This window comes from Xiphophorus couchianus, chromosome 4 (assembly GCF_001444195.1).
Source record: "Xiphophorus couchianus chromosome 4, X_couchianus-1.0, whole genome shotgun sequence".
NCBI classification, from domain to species: domain Eukaryota; kingdom Metazoa; phylum Chordata; class Actinopteri; order Cyprinodontiformes; family Poeciliidae; genus Xiphophorus; species Xiphophorus couchianus.
The window spans coordinates 6,433,126-6,448,587 of NC_040231.1; the positions used below are offsets into that span (position 1 = coordinate 6,433,126).

Sequence of the window (15,462 nt, forward strand, 5' to 3'; positions counted from 1 at the left end):
AAGCTGAACTATAGGCCATGCAATGTCAGTATTGAATAAAAACTCTTAACGGTTTTACCTGTCTGGAGATAACTGACATTTGTAGTCCAGACACGGAAAGAACCCAGTGGAAAAGTCATGTCTGATACATGACATTTTCCCTTTTTGTGATCCTATTGTGTGAAGGTCAAAAAAATAACATCAGGCCGTAGGCATCAGAAGCTTCCCTTTGGATTCTGCTGTTTTCTTGCATGCTGCTAAAATAAGAAAAAGTCAAAATAAACTGACAGCAGGAGTTGCCACAGGAGCAGCTAGCATGATGTTTGTCCTGTCAATAACTGAAGGTTATAAACCAACATGTGACTAAATGTATTAGGATCACATTTATGCAAATGTCAGACTGTTTTGTAACTAGATTTTTTGCAATAGACCCACACAAAAAGGACTTAGTTGTGAAGTAGAAAGAACATTATTTTTAGAAAAAATAAGCATTTGACGAGTCGGTCATTAATTCAGTCATCTTGAATTGATAAAACACCTTTGGCTCCAAGTCTTTTAAGGTATGTCTCTACAAATTCTACATATCTAAAAACTGACATCCACTTGATGTGCAAAGTTATTTTTCCACCTCACATAGTTTTGTGTATGTGGGACAAAAAAGTTCAGCCTTGGCCTCATCTGACCAGAGCACAATTTTTCTCACAGCTGGTTTATCCCATAAATTTGTCTCATACCAATGTGCAAACATAACATTTTTAAGGCTAAGTTGTAGATCTTCTCCTATTAATACTCTGGTTACCTAATTAATAACATAAGATCCCCCAATCAATACATACAATTGAAAGAAATGATTCCCCAGCCTGCTAGATGGCAGACTCATGATAGCTTTGAAGGTACGCCATCATTTTTTTTTAGTTACAGATGACAGAACATATTCCATCTTGGAAAACAGTTTTATAACCAAAGTCAGTTAAAAATCTCCACAAATTTTGCTATAACAGGTTTGCTATGATCACTAACAACTCTACTTAACTAATTAATGGACTTTTGAAGGCAGTCACTCTTGATTTTCTTTGTGGGAGAATCAGAGTAAATGGGGCTGCATGCAGATGCCTGCCACTCTTTTTAGATTGTTATTTTTGAAATAAATATGAGAGCAATGCATCCTTTACATTACACGTCACAATAATGTACAATAATGTACTTCTTTGTTCCAAAATTTGGTCAGTAATGTATCTTTTAGCAAAGCTGTATGGTCACTAATGAACAAAAATCAGCGATTCATTTAGTAAATCAGGGCCACACCATTAATTTTTTTTATTAAATTGGATCTCGATCACAAGAACTCACTCTCCTTTTGGCTCAGGTTCTTACATAACCCCTAAATGAAACATCTGGCTCTGATGTTGCTAAATATTGATCTCCCTGATCATGCTAACTGCTAACTTTCTCACTTTTAATTAAATAGGTTGAAGACAGCACATTTATAATTACTTGGCTTATTAACTGCTACTGGTGGACAATACTCCATTTTAATTGAAGTTTATAAATTGAAATTTATGCAAATTTTCAAACTCAGAGGGCAACAAATCCTAGTAATAAAGCTCTGCTGGATCATCAAGCTGTGAATTTGAGACAGTTCCATTTTTTCTTACCAAACAGGGAATAAAAGAAAGTTGGACTAGTTGTAAATTGTTTGCAGTTTATTTCCAGCTTGTTCCAGAGTTTTAAACCGAGGGTAATTAATTACACCCCAGAGTAAAGAAACATTGTAAGTATGAGAACTGATACTACCACTTGGAAAACAAACAGTTTCAACCCCTGTGGTGCACTGAATATTTCCCATTATTTTGCTCTTTATAGGGAATTTAACTCCTCTGGGTTTGAGACAATAGAGCCATGAACGACATTCAGGTTTTATAATATACTAGAGGAAAGCTATCAAATCAGCTTAAGGAATTCCAAGCTGCTGCATTGAATGGCTTTTTATTATCAAAGAGGCTGCATGAACTGACTGTAAATGATTTAAAAAATCCTTTGTGAGGCACAGGCGTACGGATGGCAATAATGAAAGCAATCACAATATAACAATTAAATCAAAAGCAACACGACTGAACAGTTTCTTTCTAATTAATGTAATTTTATAATTTCCCACCTAGAGGGTGAAAATATATTTTTTGAAGAATTAATTATTAAGCTGTTCCCTAACAAGACTTTCCTGAGAAAGTTATTTGTGTGCCAGACATACAAAAAGATTAAATATATTACCATAAATTTTATTTTTGAAAAACTTTCAACTTGAAGTTTGTGTCAAAGGAAATTGTATTTTTGGGAATTGTAATGAAGCAAGGAAATAGCATTGCAGACTGTAACAAGATGAATGCTATATTATATCACATTAATGTTCATAATAAAGTCTTGTGTCTTTTGCAAATTAATCTGAAGAATGAATGTTTTTCCATGATAGGGGCCCCTGAATGCTACCCTAAAATAAATCACAATAATCTTTGTATGTTCCAAAGAGTTGAGAATTATTTAAAATTAAAGGAAACCAATGGCTTCAGTAATAAAGTGTTGCCATCGTCTTACTTAAAGTGTACACTGGACAGATTGCAAAGAACTTTCTTATGTCATTTGTCCTTGAAAACAGTCTCAAAGGAGGGGAATGTGTTCCTAAAGACTTTCCCAGCCATTCTCACTACATAGTCAGACAGTCTCCTTGCACTTGCTGCAGGATGTGAAGCCACTTGTCAAGATGCTCTCAGCAGTGCCCTACTAAAAGTTGATGAGGACAGAAATGGGAATTCACATTCGCTCCAAAGGATGTGGCTTGTTGTTCAACTTTATTGGCTTGTTGTCAGTTCTTAAAACTTTAAGAAAAATCTCAAGGGATGTAAGACTCCAAAAATATAGAACTATCTTCTTCAGAGGAACTGATGATGTAGATTAATGAATATTCAGCTATTTTTCTGGGGCCAACAATGATGTACTTTGACATTTAATGACTACACACATTTAAAAAAGGTGCAGCAGCCCATAGCGTATTCTCAAAAATAAAGCAGCTGGGAGTATAATTTTTAATAATTCTCTACACATCTAAAAAAAATAATCTAATAAAAAGATTCTGAAATATGCTTGTTTTAGGTACTGATTTGTTTGTTTGTTTGTTTTTTCCCAATCTGTATTCCTGTTCTGTGTTAGAATGTGATGTCTTCTTTAGAGAAGACCTTTGAGTGCTCTCTGCATGCTCCTCCAAGATTTGCTGCCTCCGAGGGTCTGAAATGAGAAGTGCTGGATCCTGGATCCCATCTGGCAGTTTTACAGACCTGTTTTTCCAATGCCGGCAGCACTTTTGTTTTTCTCTGGCTACCTAGACATTTATATTCAAAGCAGCATGTGCTCTTTCTGTGAATCAGCTTGTGAATATCTGTGTATAATTCGTATGCTGTCAAAGCACATGTGTGTGTATGTGTTTTTGAATATAACCCCTGTCATAACATAAGGGCTCACTACTCTGAGGATTTTCTGGCTGAATAGTCTGGCTTTGTAGAACATCCATAAAAAAAGCAATGATGTTAAAATTAATGGTGCAGATTTTTTTTCAGATCAAGCAAAAGAAAAAAAAAAGATCAAAATAACTTCCTTGTCGCAAATAACTATGAGACATGAACTTTGGTAAGGAAACAGCGTTCATCATAATTCAAGCAGATCAGGCTCCGTTCTGCAACAGTAATTTACAAAATGGCCATGACGTCGCCTTAATTTGCATTTCTTGAAGGAAAATGTTGGCAATCTTTTCTCAGTAACATGCAGTATCAGTATTAAGCGTTATTTTGTACTTATATATGGAGATGTGGATCACTCAACCTGATCTCAGACAAGTGGATAACAATGGATATAATAAGAAGTTCTTAAAATTCCAGTGTACAGCCGTTCTTTTCCTGCAGAGGTAATGACAACCATCTGCTCTGCTTCTTTATCACACATGTAGTCCCAGATCATCAGTAGCTGTGGAAGTGTGTTTGATTAATTGGGATGACAACAAACACACGTTTCAGCATCATGTCCTTTACCAATGAGGATTTGAAATTTGTCACTGAATCCTACTTTAATCTAATCAGCCACAGTCCATGAATACTTCTCTGTACCCCGCTGGTTCCTTGTTTCCTTCTGTTTAGGCGCCAATAATACTTTGAAGTTGTTTCTTATCCACTTCAATCCCATGTCCCTGCAGATTTTTACAACTTGGTCACAAGTTGACTCGTGTTTCTGCTTATTTGTCTTTCACTTCTTTTGTTGTGTATTTTCTGTTTTCAAGGCGCATCGCTGTCCTGATGCTTTGATGTCTTTGTTGGTTTAACTGGACATATTCCTTTAACTACAGACTGTGAGGAATTATCTTTTGCCACACTATTGATTCACAGTCTTTCCATTGTTTTAACTGACATGCATATAGTTCTGCCTTGTTTTCTGTTATTCAGCCTGATGCAAAAGCACTTCAAATTCTATAAAGACTCTTTGACTTGTAGGCTAATTTGCATAGCTAGGCACATGCATGTAAAGTGCAAGAAGTCTTTTTTTACCCAACTAATATAACTTAATCAGTATTTTTGGGATACACCGTACGCTACCAGAATTCAGTTTTTCAATTAAAGAATTGTGTGCCATATCAGTTTTTTATGCTAAAATAATTAAACACTTTTGAGTAGAGCTTCTATAGTTTTTGCCTGGAGCTGCAGAAACACTGAAGGCTGCAGGGACCATTTTCTTTTGAGCAGTTTTCTTCTGTTTTAGATTTAGCTTTCATGCTTGTCTTTGTGTTTCAATATTTTCACACAGGTAGAAGAGCACTATATCTAGGAGAATAGTTTACTTTAGTAATTTTGACTTTGGTTTGCCTTTAAGATGTTGCTTTGTTTTTGTAGTTTTTTAAAATTATTATTCAATCCTGGACATTTTGCACCTCTGTAAGTCTATGTAAATAAACTGCTGACTTTATTTAATCAGTGTAGTCTGATGGGGCTTACTTATGGTGAATATTCAATCATTTTGGTTTATGAACTAGTTTGATCTGAAAATGTAATAAGATGAAACATTTGATCACAAAAACATCCCTATGTCTCCCTGACTAAATGAATAGTTTTCTAAGATACCTGACTTTGTGGGGAATTGTGAGCAGGAAAAACATAAGTGGTTCTTTTTTTGACCTCAAGACCTCTGGCATTTTTTCATAGCTGCATAATACAAAGAATTTAACCCAAACAAAGACATTTGAATTCTAGACAGATAATACTGACATTGGTAATGAAGTGTGTGATTATGCTAGTGCATTAGAGGAGATTCAAAGCGGTGCTTTTCAAAGCCGAGGGTTCTTGTTGTGGTGAGCTGGTGTCCTGCAGGTTTTTGTTCCATTACACTTTCTGTTCGATGAGAGTTAATGAGCCACAGCTGGTCTATTTCTAACTGACGCCTTCAGGGAGGAACATAAAGCTACAGGACATCGACTCTGGAGAAACAGAACACTGCTATTTTTTTTTTTTCTTCTTTTGCGAAGTATATTCATGAGTTTTATAGCCAAACAGCAGTTCACAGCTCTAAAATCAATGTTGCAATTAGTCATTTGGGACTACATATTTACTATGTGTTTAATATTTACATTTAAATAAGCTCTATATCTTGGTAGTAGTGGCTTTTATTGGCCCATAAAGACAAAATACAGATTGCACACATTATTAAAATTTATATTAAACCCCTAAAGCCTCTTTGCATACACCCTAGGTATTTATGTTATGAGCCGTGTGGCCAACAGTGTTGATGTCCCACTCTAGCTGAGATTGATGTTTCAGCAGAGCGATAATCAAAGTCCAGGTGCAGCGATTGATTCCTTTTTGCTCGTCCTGTGCTGTGATTTCCACGCAGTTTCAAAACTGCAGTGGCTTTGTGTATGTTGACAAATCAGTATGATGGGTGAGCCAGTCATGTTTGGCACGTAGTCGAGAAGCGCCTCAAAAATCAATACCTTCAATATCTTTTTGGCTCTGCCCTGCGACAGGCTGGCGACCTGTCCAGGGTGTACCCCGCCTCTCGCCCGGAACGTAGCTGGAGATGGGCACCGGCAACCCTCCCGACCCCATTAGGGACAAGGGTGAACGGAAAATGGATGGTTGGATGGATGGATCTTTTTGGCTCTTTTTGCCTTTAGTCTATGTAGTGGAAAACCTAAGAAGTGATAAAATGTGCTTTTTCATATCTTCTGTTTTTACACCCAGCCTTTTCTTAGTGTGGTCAGTCTGCTTCCTCTTCCATCGCAGTGATCTCATGTTTATGTCCAATTTGTGGGCAGATTGGGTAACACAACCTGTCACAGCACCTTTGTACCCTTTGACTTGCTCCGATATCGACTGTATCAATTTAATGGAGTAAAACATGACTTTAATTACCCATTTCACCACTTACTGTTATGTTTAGAGCCCCCCAATGATTCCTGCTTTCACCTAACAGTATACAGGGTTTTTAATTTGCCACACAATTTGGTGTAATTTATTCATATAAAGTATAGGTGACTTAAGAATATTAATAAGTGTAAAAAACAATATGCTTTTTTGAATAAATATACAAGTTTCTTTCAGATGTGATGGAGTTGCTGGTGATCAGTTAAAAATATCAGGCAGGTAACATCTAACTTTTGCATTTGGCTAAAAGGGATTACACATTTAAACATTTATTAAGTAAAACATTAAAACTTGACAAATACAGCTTTGCTTAAGCATAATTTAATTTGTATATGTAGAGCTGGTAGATGCAGCACAGCATCCTAAATAGTGATGGTGTTGATGCTCAGTTGAGTCCACAACATCAGTCTCACTCAAAGTCTGGCTTAGCTTACAAAGTTCAGCAGAACTAATAAAGCCAAACAAAATCATATGTTCTGTGTAATGGCCTGAATCAGGTTTGTAAATAATAACATTGAATTTTTTTTAGCAAACTGCCAGTGCATTCCCACATTGCTGCCGAGAGTAGCAATTATCCTTTGGCTAGAAATATAGAGAAAGCAGATGTAACCAATTAAAGTACTATAATTAACTTGTCTGTATGTGTGTTTGTGTTTGTTGAAGTGGTCAAAACTTAAAAAGACCTTTGGATTTAAAGGAAGTTTTATATTCAGAATGTTTGCTAATTGCAATCACTGCACATCTACGTTTTTACAATTGCATTTGCCAAAAGTTGTTACATTATTCTATCTTTTTACATGAAGCCTGATCAAAGTACACCAATAGAAATGAACGGGTCAAACTTATTGTGTGTTTTTATTGCTATTTTGCTGGTGCTATTGCTGTTTCCTGCAGTTCCTTCAGTGTTGCTGTAGGCTTCTTGGTAGCATCTTAGACCAGTTTCAGAGAATTGTCCAGATTTTGTAATTGCGTTGTTGACTTTCTGCCTTTTGTAGTCTTATCTTGAAAACAAGAATCATTTGATCCTTTTGCAACTATGGTTTTAGCAACAATGGAAATTAGCAAACATCACAAAAATGCTATGGCAACTGAATTTCATTTCAGGCTCATCAGATTTTCTTTAATTGATTAAAGGTGTGAACTTAACAAGATTGAATGCTGAAACCAAATTAAAGGTTATATTAACAATGTTTTTATCAATGGGTTTGTACATTTATGCAGTTGTAAATTTTTCTTTCATAAATGTTATTTTTAATCTCTAATATCTTCTTTCTTTATTTGAATATTAGAGTTATTTTTGAAGGATGAATGCATATTCTAATATTGGATTACCTAGTTAATGTGCTTAATAAAACAGGACATAGCTGCTAAAAATATCTTTGATATTCTACAAGCAAACTGAAATGTGCAGGTTTTGGCAACCTTGTACTGTGTGGAATCTGTGAGAAGTTTTCATGTTAGAGCCAGTACTGCAAAAATATTGGCAAACTGTACTTGAAACTGATTAAAGGGGTAAAAATATTCATGAGACATAAAATTTAAACATTCCTTTTCTAGTTTGAAGCAAATTAACCAGATCATGAGCCGTTTTATACATTTTAAAGCTCTTTTTGGGGGAGAGAGTTTTCCAACTGAAACTGTAACTCTAGCTTCATCACAGAAAACTTAATCAAAGGTTTCTGCTGTATTACTGCTGAACATTAATGATGAAGTTACATAAGGAAGTGATTGAATATATATTAAAAATATGAGTGTAGAGTTTTAAATTGATTTTTTGCTAAAAATGTGTTTGAACTTGTCTGGATCACAGAACTGCCATGCTATTTTGTCCAATGTAAATGAGAAACTAATGTCTAATTATACAAATTGAAAGACTTTCAAAAGTTAATTATACATTTTCCAACAAAGAGTAAAACAGGAATCCCTCTTATGTTATATTTCCTGCAGACCTGAGTATCCCTCATCAGTGATCAAAATGTAAATTAACCTTGGTATTTGAAGTAAGAACCTCTTTTCAATTTGCATTAAGAACAGACAGATCTGTCACTCATTAATTGAGAGGATGTTCCTTTCATTTAGACACAGCACTAAATGAAATTTGTCTGGTCACTACAGAAAGTATGTCACGGATTGTGAAAGCAGATGATGCAGATACTCAGTCTCAAAAACCTCATATTTGTTTAATTTCCCTGCACAATTTTAACTTCTTTTCTATAACTGTTACACAATGTTGGACTTAATAATAATCTATCAAAACACTTCAACTAAACCATCATGTCTATAATCTGAAAGTTGGTTTGCATCCACATTTTTCTCTTGAAATCAGGTGACTCAAGTATATGGTGCAAAGTCTTATGAAATTACTTTTGAGAACAGTTCATGTTGCCTGGTTGTTTTTTATTTTATTTTCCGCTGTGCTTCAATTTCCACATAATTCTTAACGGCTGGCACGCACAAACAAAAAGACACAACTGGGAAAATATTTCCAAAAAAAGAGCCACCATGTCAGACAGGCTTCAGAGGTGAGAACAAGTCCACACCCCATATGGCTCATAAGTTGCAAAGTTTTCACCCGGAGGACTAAGAAAACAGAAGTTTCTTGTCAAACAAACATTTTTTAGTGGGAAGTTCTTCAATTCTTAGTTACACACCCTGAAGCTAAGAAACTAAAACCGCATGTCTATGAATAGTAGCTATAACTTTTGCTTTTTTCTTATGTACAATATATATTTGAAACAAAATTTCCACTAATGTGATATTCATCTTGTAGCAAACCTATTAAAATAAAAAAGCCAGGGAAAGCTTGGTTTGATTTAGTGTGTGCGTATTGCTAATGATGAAGCTGAAGGATTTCCTGAGAAAATCTCTTTTGTAAAGCTTCCCTGTAGCAAAATGTGAAGGACAAAATATAATTTGCGATTAATGACCCAAAGGAAACTCTGGCGTTGTCCAAAACTGCACTGTTGTAACAAGTGCGCACACATACTGTTTATAATATTAAGAATGTACCAAGAATCGTTGCTTGTTTTTTGTTTAGTTTTTTCTTTTCTTTTGGTAAATGCAAAAATAGGTCTACAATACTTGAATAAAGCAGTTGTCATCTGACAGAATATTGCTGGAAATGCACTAACTAGGCTTTTTTCTAGTCAATATCGCTTTCTGATTTTCTTTGATATTTGACCTGCAAATTACAAGTTTTTGCTAAGAAATGAAAAGAAATTTCAGTAAATTTAGCTTCATGAGTTAAATATAATCATGTTTTCGTATGAAATGAAAGGTGCTGCTACAGGTTCCTTGAGAGAGACAATAGTTTGAAAACTAACAAGAAAATTAAGGGATTTCAAGACAATCAAAGCAAATATTGAATTTTTTTTTAGTTTTGAGTATTACGTGGTTATAATACAACTCTGTCTTCTCTTACCACTGTTAAAAAGGCAGTCAAGTAATTCTATTTACCTGAAATATACTAAAAACTAAAACCAAATTACTGAGTTTTCCCTTTCGAGATTTGTGACATAATTTATGTTTTGGCTATCATTGTTTTTCACTTCTTTTATTTCACTACAATGGTAACCAGAGGAAATCATAAACATCCAATTTTGCCTTATAGAACTGTCATTCTTGGAATTAATGTTTTCAATATAGCTTTCATTGCAGCTGATCATAGCACTAAATAAAAAGGTTTTCTTAAATTGATACTTGTGGAGTCACCAGTGAGTCAGAATCGACTGAAAACATACAATCATGCCAGATGAGAAGTGTCAGTGCTTGCTGCTTCACACAAAGTTAGTGACAATGTTTGTCACAACCACTAACAACACAAATTGAAAATGTCATCATGACCTCAATAAAGTGTAAAGCCAGCAGCCATTTGAAGGAAATAACTCACCGCCAGCAGCAGAGGGCGGCTTTCTTTGACAGCTCCCACGCAGCCCAGACATCCGATCACCATGATGATTGTCCCCACTGCGATGAGCAGATTGGCTGCCGACAAAGAAGGAAGGGATGATGACAGCGTGGCAAAGTTTCCCTGGGTCACTGAGAGCCATATTCCGACCCCCAGGATGCCACATCCTCCCAACTGCAGACGAAACCCAAAGAGACACATTGCCGTTAATAAGTCCGTTAACGATGACAAACAAAGCAATAATATGATGTTATTGTGAGGTGTCTAGGAAAATAAAATAAAAAGTAATAATTGTTTTCTTGTAAAATGTTGTATAAGACCTAATTAACTAATTTGCACTTGTCCAGCAAATTAAAGAGTTTAGACAGAAACAAAGAGGCAGCTTTCTTTGCTGCAAGAGAAACGGTAAAAGGTTTGCCAAAAAGCCACAAATTATTGTATCATACATTGTTTGCTTCTTCTAAGTACCTCTTATGGAGTCACTAATAGCCTCTTCACCAATGACTGACAATGAGCACATGTGTGTCTTTTAAAAACTGATGTAACACTTAAGAAGCATTAACACATTATGCTTCTGAATTAGCTTTTGAATTTCGGCAACATCTCACTTCTGCATGGACAGAGTGACACACTGTGAGGAGTCAGTGAAAAAACGCAGTGTTACTGTTCAGTTCACAACACTGCGGGATTGAAAGGTTTCATACTCAACTTAAAGAGGTCAAATACAACCAAGCAGAACATTTCAACATAAACTCTCTCTAAGAAAAGGTGGCTAATAAAATTCTCATAAAAAGAGCAATAAATACATTTGTGAGCTTTAACGATGTGCATCCAGGGGACAAGTATTTCACAACTAGATGCCTGCTTTTTTTCCCTTCCATTTTACCCTGTTATAGGTGCTGGGGTATTTTTGAGTTAGTTTTCTTTATAAAAGTGCATCAACCTTCATAACTGTATAAGCCTTTGCTTTAAACGCTAAAATGAGTCATTTTGGTTAACCTCAATGCATTGCTTCTTTCTTCAAATCATAATTCTGCAGACTATCCAACAAAATTAGAAACAATGAATGTTGTCTGACTGCTGAGGTGGATCAGTTTTATACTCGACAAATTTTTAATTTTAACTTTCCTGGTGAGGACAGCTCTACATAGAAAGGTTACTTTTTGTTTCTTTCTCCCATCTAAATGTTTTAGATTACTGAAAATATTTTAACATCAGACAATCTTTCAAATTATTATTTGATCTTCTTAACTATCATGCTAGCAACTATTTGCAATTCCTATCTTTTTAACATCACAGTAGAGGAATTTGGCCCACTCTCCTTTTCAGACTTGTTTTAATAAATTGTTTCAATCAAGTGAAGTTTTTAAACTTAAACTATTTAGGGTAATGATACAGCATCTCAGTTTAGGTTTGGTACTAGGTCACTCCAAACCGTTTTATTTCCTTTTTGCCATTCAGAGATAGAGTTGCTGGTATCCAAAGCTTGAGTGCGCCCAACCATACGACACTCTTGACCTTTAAGATTCTCCTTCAAGATGTTCTCACAAGCAAAAATTCAGTTTCACCATTTATAGCAAGATCATTGTACTTCCATCATGTCCTGTGTAAAACTACAAAAAAGGACAGGATTTTTTTTTTTACAGATTTTTTATGTTTGCTAAGAACAATACTTCTGAATGGATGCACAGTTTGATGAACATAACACATTCCCAGAGTGAGCTATTGTCTGAGTTAACAAAGTTCACCGAAAGCCTGCAAGGAACAACAAACCCCCATGGGTAAATCTATACTATTGATTGTAAACTGTGCGCCTGAATACATAATTTGGAAGTATGGATATGATTTTGATGAAAGTGAGCCAATGTGTGCTGAACTCTGTAGAACTCTGCAGGGTTTCGTGTTAAGGTATTGTTTGCATTTTACCAAAACAAACAAAGGAGAGCCAGTTCATATATTTTAAATATTTTTTAAAACCTTATTCAGGTGTATGTTGTGTTTGAGCTTTTGTTATTGGTATGAATTTACACAGGTAAATTCATACCAACAACAAAAGCAATATATTAGAATCAGAAGATACATGTGATATTTTTGTGATATTAATGGATTTTAATAAACACATGTGTCAGTCACATTCAACAGCTGAAACTGTTAACACTGATGTTTATTTTATACTTTTGAGGGAACATATTTTCAGCATAATAACAAGAGTCACCAAGAGCTCATCTATCTCTTGTGTAACTGAGCTAAAAATATCCATCTTCTTTCTGGATTACTCATCTATTTGAAACATTATTCCACTACAAAGAAAGTGGGAAAGATAACCACCTCAACATTAAGGTTAGTCCTTCTGTTGCAACAAAGTTTGTTTTTTCTGTAGTATCATTAATAAATAGATAACATTTAAGCGTATGTACCATGCATTCTTAATGTCTAAGTTCTTTGTGAGTACGGGACAAGATGAGGTATAAACAACCATCTTCATAATGGAAAAACATTTAGCTTTCTGTGCAGTAATTAGGCTCTTAGCGCACTAAATTTCAATCTATAAGAAGCTCTTCCTTGCATCTTTCAAGGAAAATAATAATGAATTCCTCATTAAATAGGCTTAACCACATTATTAGAGTTATCTTATTCAAATATAACATTTATTTTGAATCGGTTATGAAAAATTTGTTTGTGTTAAAACAAACAATTTCCTCTATTTGGAGTCAAAAGTCAACAAGAATTATTTGCTTTACTTCATTTTAGTTCTTTCTAGTCTTATAGTTCACATTCAGAACATGTTTGACTGCAAAATGCCAGGCGCAAAGATCTCAGATACAGCATGCCTATTGAAAACATCCATCATTTCCACAATAAATGTACAGCTGTGTACTGGAGCAGCCAAAGGCAGTAAGATTTATGCAGATAAATACATGTGTATTGTTTCCCCACACTCTATTTGCTTTCCATTTTCAGCTGTAGCATGATATCCTACCTAATGAGGTCTTGAGGAAATAGGGAAAGAGAAAAATTAACAATAAAAATGTTTATACTGATCTTTTCTTCTCTTTTATACCTCCACAGAGATTTTGGAGGCATGCAAGTGAAGGGCCTTTGAGTCATCTTAAAGCATTCAAGGAGGAAGACTCTTGGACAGAGATTGCTAACAGTCAATACGCTGATGGGAACCACAGGCAATGTTAATGATGATGATCATGTGTGTTATCTGATAAAGATTAGCAGCCCTAAAACCAGCAAAGAATGGGAACCAATTAAGTAGGTGATGAACATGTTAAGGAAAACTCAATAGTTAACGAAGCACACTAATGGAAATAAATTCTCAACTAAGACTAAAATATTTATCTAAACTGAAAGAGCTGAATATTTAAAAAACCCAATTATTACATAACATTTTCAAATGAATGAACAAGATATTGCAGAAAGGCAGACTCAACAGCAGTTATGCAGCAATAATTCAACAAAATACAGAGGTGGTAAATTATTTCTCAGGCTAACCGTCATAGATATTTTCCTTAATAACAAGATTCAAATTTATCAGATAACTGTTGTACATTTAAGGTGTATGTTTCACTTCAGACATGACAGGCAAATAGAACATAATCACACACTGAAAAGACAGCAATGTTATAAAGAATGAATCATGACTCAGTTTAATAAATGACCCCATCACACATCCATTGCAGCCCATCTGGGTTTCAGAGATCTAATCGTACAGACACACCTCTGCCTCATTACCCATCAGTGAGGTAACATTCCATGTCCTTAAAGCCAGATTACACCCCCAGAAATTGATAATAAATAATAATAATGATACGTTTTATTATTAGGCACTTTTCCAGGAACTCAAGGTCATATTACATCATTTAACACAAAACAACACAGCAAAGCTTTTGTTCTACCACCTTAACTTGCATGGAAGCTGATCTCAACATCTAGCCTTAGCTGAGTTCGGTTGAGTCCCAGGAGCCGAAGGTCAACCATCAGGCTCACAGACATTGCAAAACATAAAAAAATAAAATAAATTACAACTGGTTCAAATGTAATTTGTATGAAACACCAGAAAATTTAATTCAAAAATCACACACAAAAAAATCAAGACACTCACGAGAGTTAATTAAAAAACAGTACAACAGCAAAACTTTTCTTTCTTACACTTCTGTATATGTTTGTATACTAACATAATTTCAAACTGATTAGTTTTCATCTGCAATAAAACAAGACAAAGCAGAAAACAACAAAAAAGAACAGATGCCTAAATGTTTGCTATCACGCTGTTTTAAACAGTTTAAATGAACTGAGGCAACTGCACAGCCTCCCCCTCTCACAGCACGTCACTGTGTTCATGGCACTGTCTGAATCCAGCCACTGATTAGGAGCAGGACTGTGTGGAACCACGTAGTTTCCTTTAACTCCTCTTGACTGGGCTAACTTCACACATAAAAAACAGAAATACTGATTTAAACTTGCCTCCTGCATAACACAAGCTGAAAGTTTTAATGACTCCACTCACCAATGAAGAATATCATCACTTTGATCTCATCGGCGCTCCATCTAAAACATGTGTGCAGATTAACATAAATATATTGATATAATCCAGGTCAAAGTCTGAGTTTTATTCATGCATGAAGATAATATGTGCTGATTATGGCAACACCATACTAATATATATATGCATACACATATGAGGTAGTATGAGGTAAAGCAGGAGGGGGACTTTCAGTTTAAATGAAAATGCTCCATATATATATATATATATATATATATATATATATTTATTTATTTTTTTAATTCTCATACTTTGATGTTGGATTCATATATGCAGTTTGACCCTCGAGGGAGGTCTTTTGTCCTGTAATCTGCTGTCAAGGTCACATCCTGTTGGTGAGGTTTTATAGGTTAGAGAGAAAATCTGCTAAAAAATAACCGTAAGAAACTAAAATACTGAAGACTTTGGTCAATATAAGTTCCTGTTAAAATTTTTTTATTATTTTGCCAAAGATGTTCATTTGTAAAAATGTGCTAGAATTTAATGACATTGGACCTCAGAGAGGCATCATCCTTCAGCTAATCATAACTGCATGCCAAGTTCTCAGCTAATAGCTCTTGCCACATTTAGTT

At 35.0% G+C, this 15,462-nt stretch overlaps 1 protein-coding gene across 4 annotated transcripts in view; it reads right to left on the reverse strand.

Moving 5' to 3' along the window:
* Positions 1–15,462, reverse strand: part of tspan4a (tetraspanin 4a) — a 171,504-nt gene that overhangs the window by 52,593 nt on the left and 103,449 nt on the right. For all 4 annotated transcript variants that reach the window (XM_028015197.1, XM_028015198.1, XM_028015196.1 and 1 more), the window contains one exon: positions 10,321–10,512. In XM_028015197.1, the coding sequence (XP_027870998.1) occupies positions 10,321–10,512 (192 nt within the window). The remainder of the gene's footprint in view (positions 1–10,320; positions 10,513–15,462) is intronic.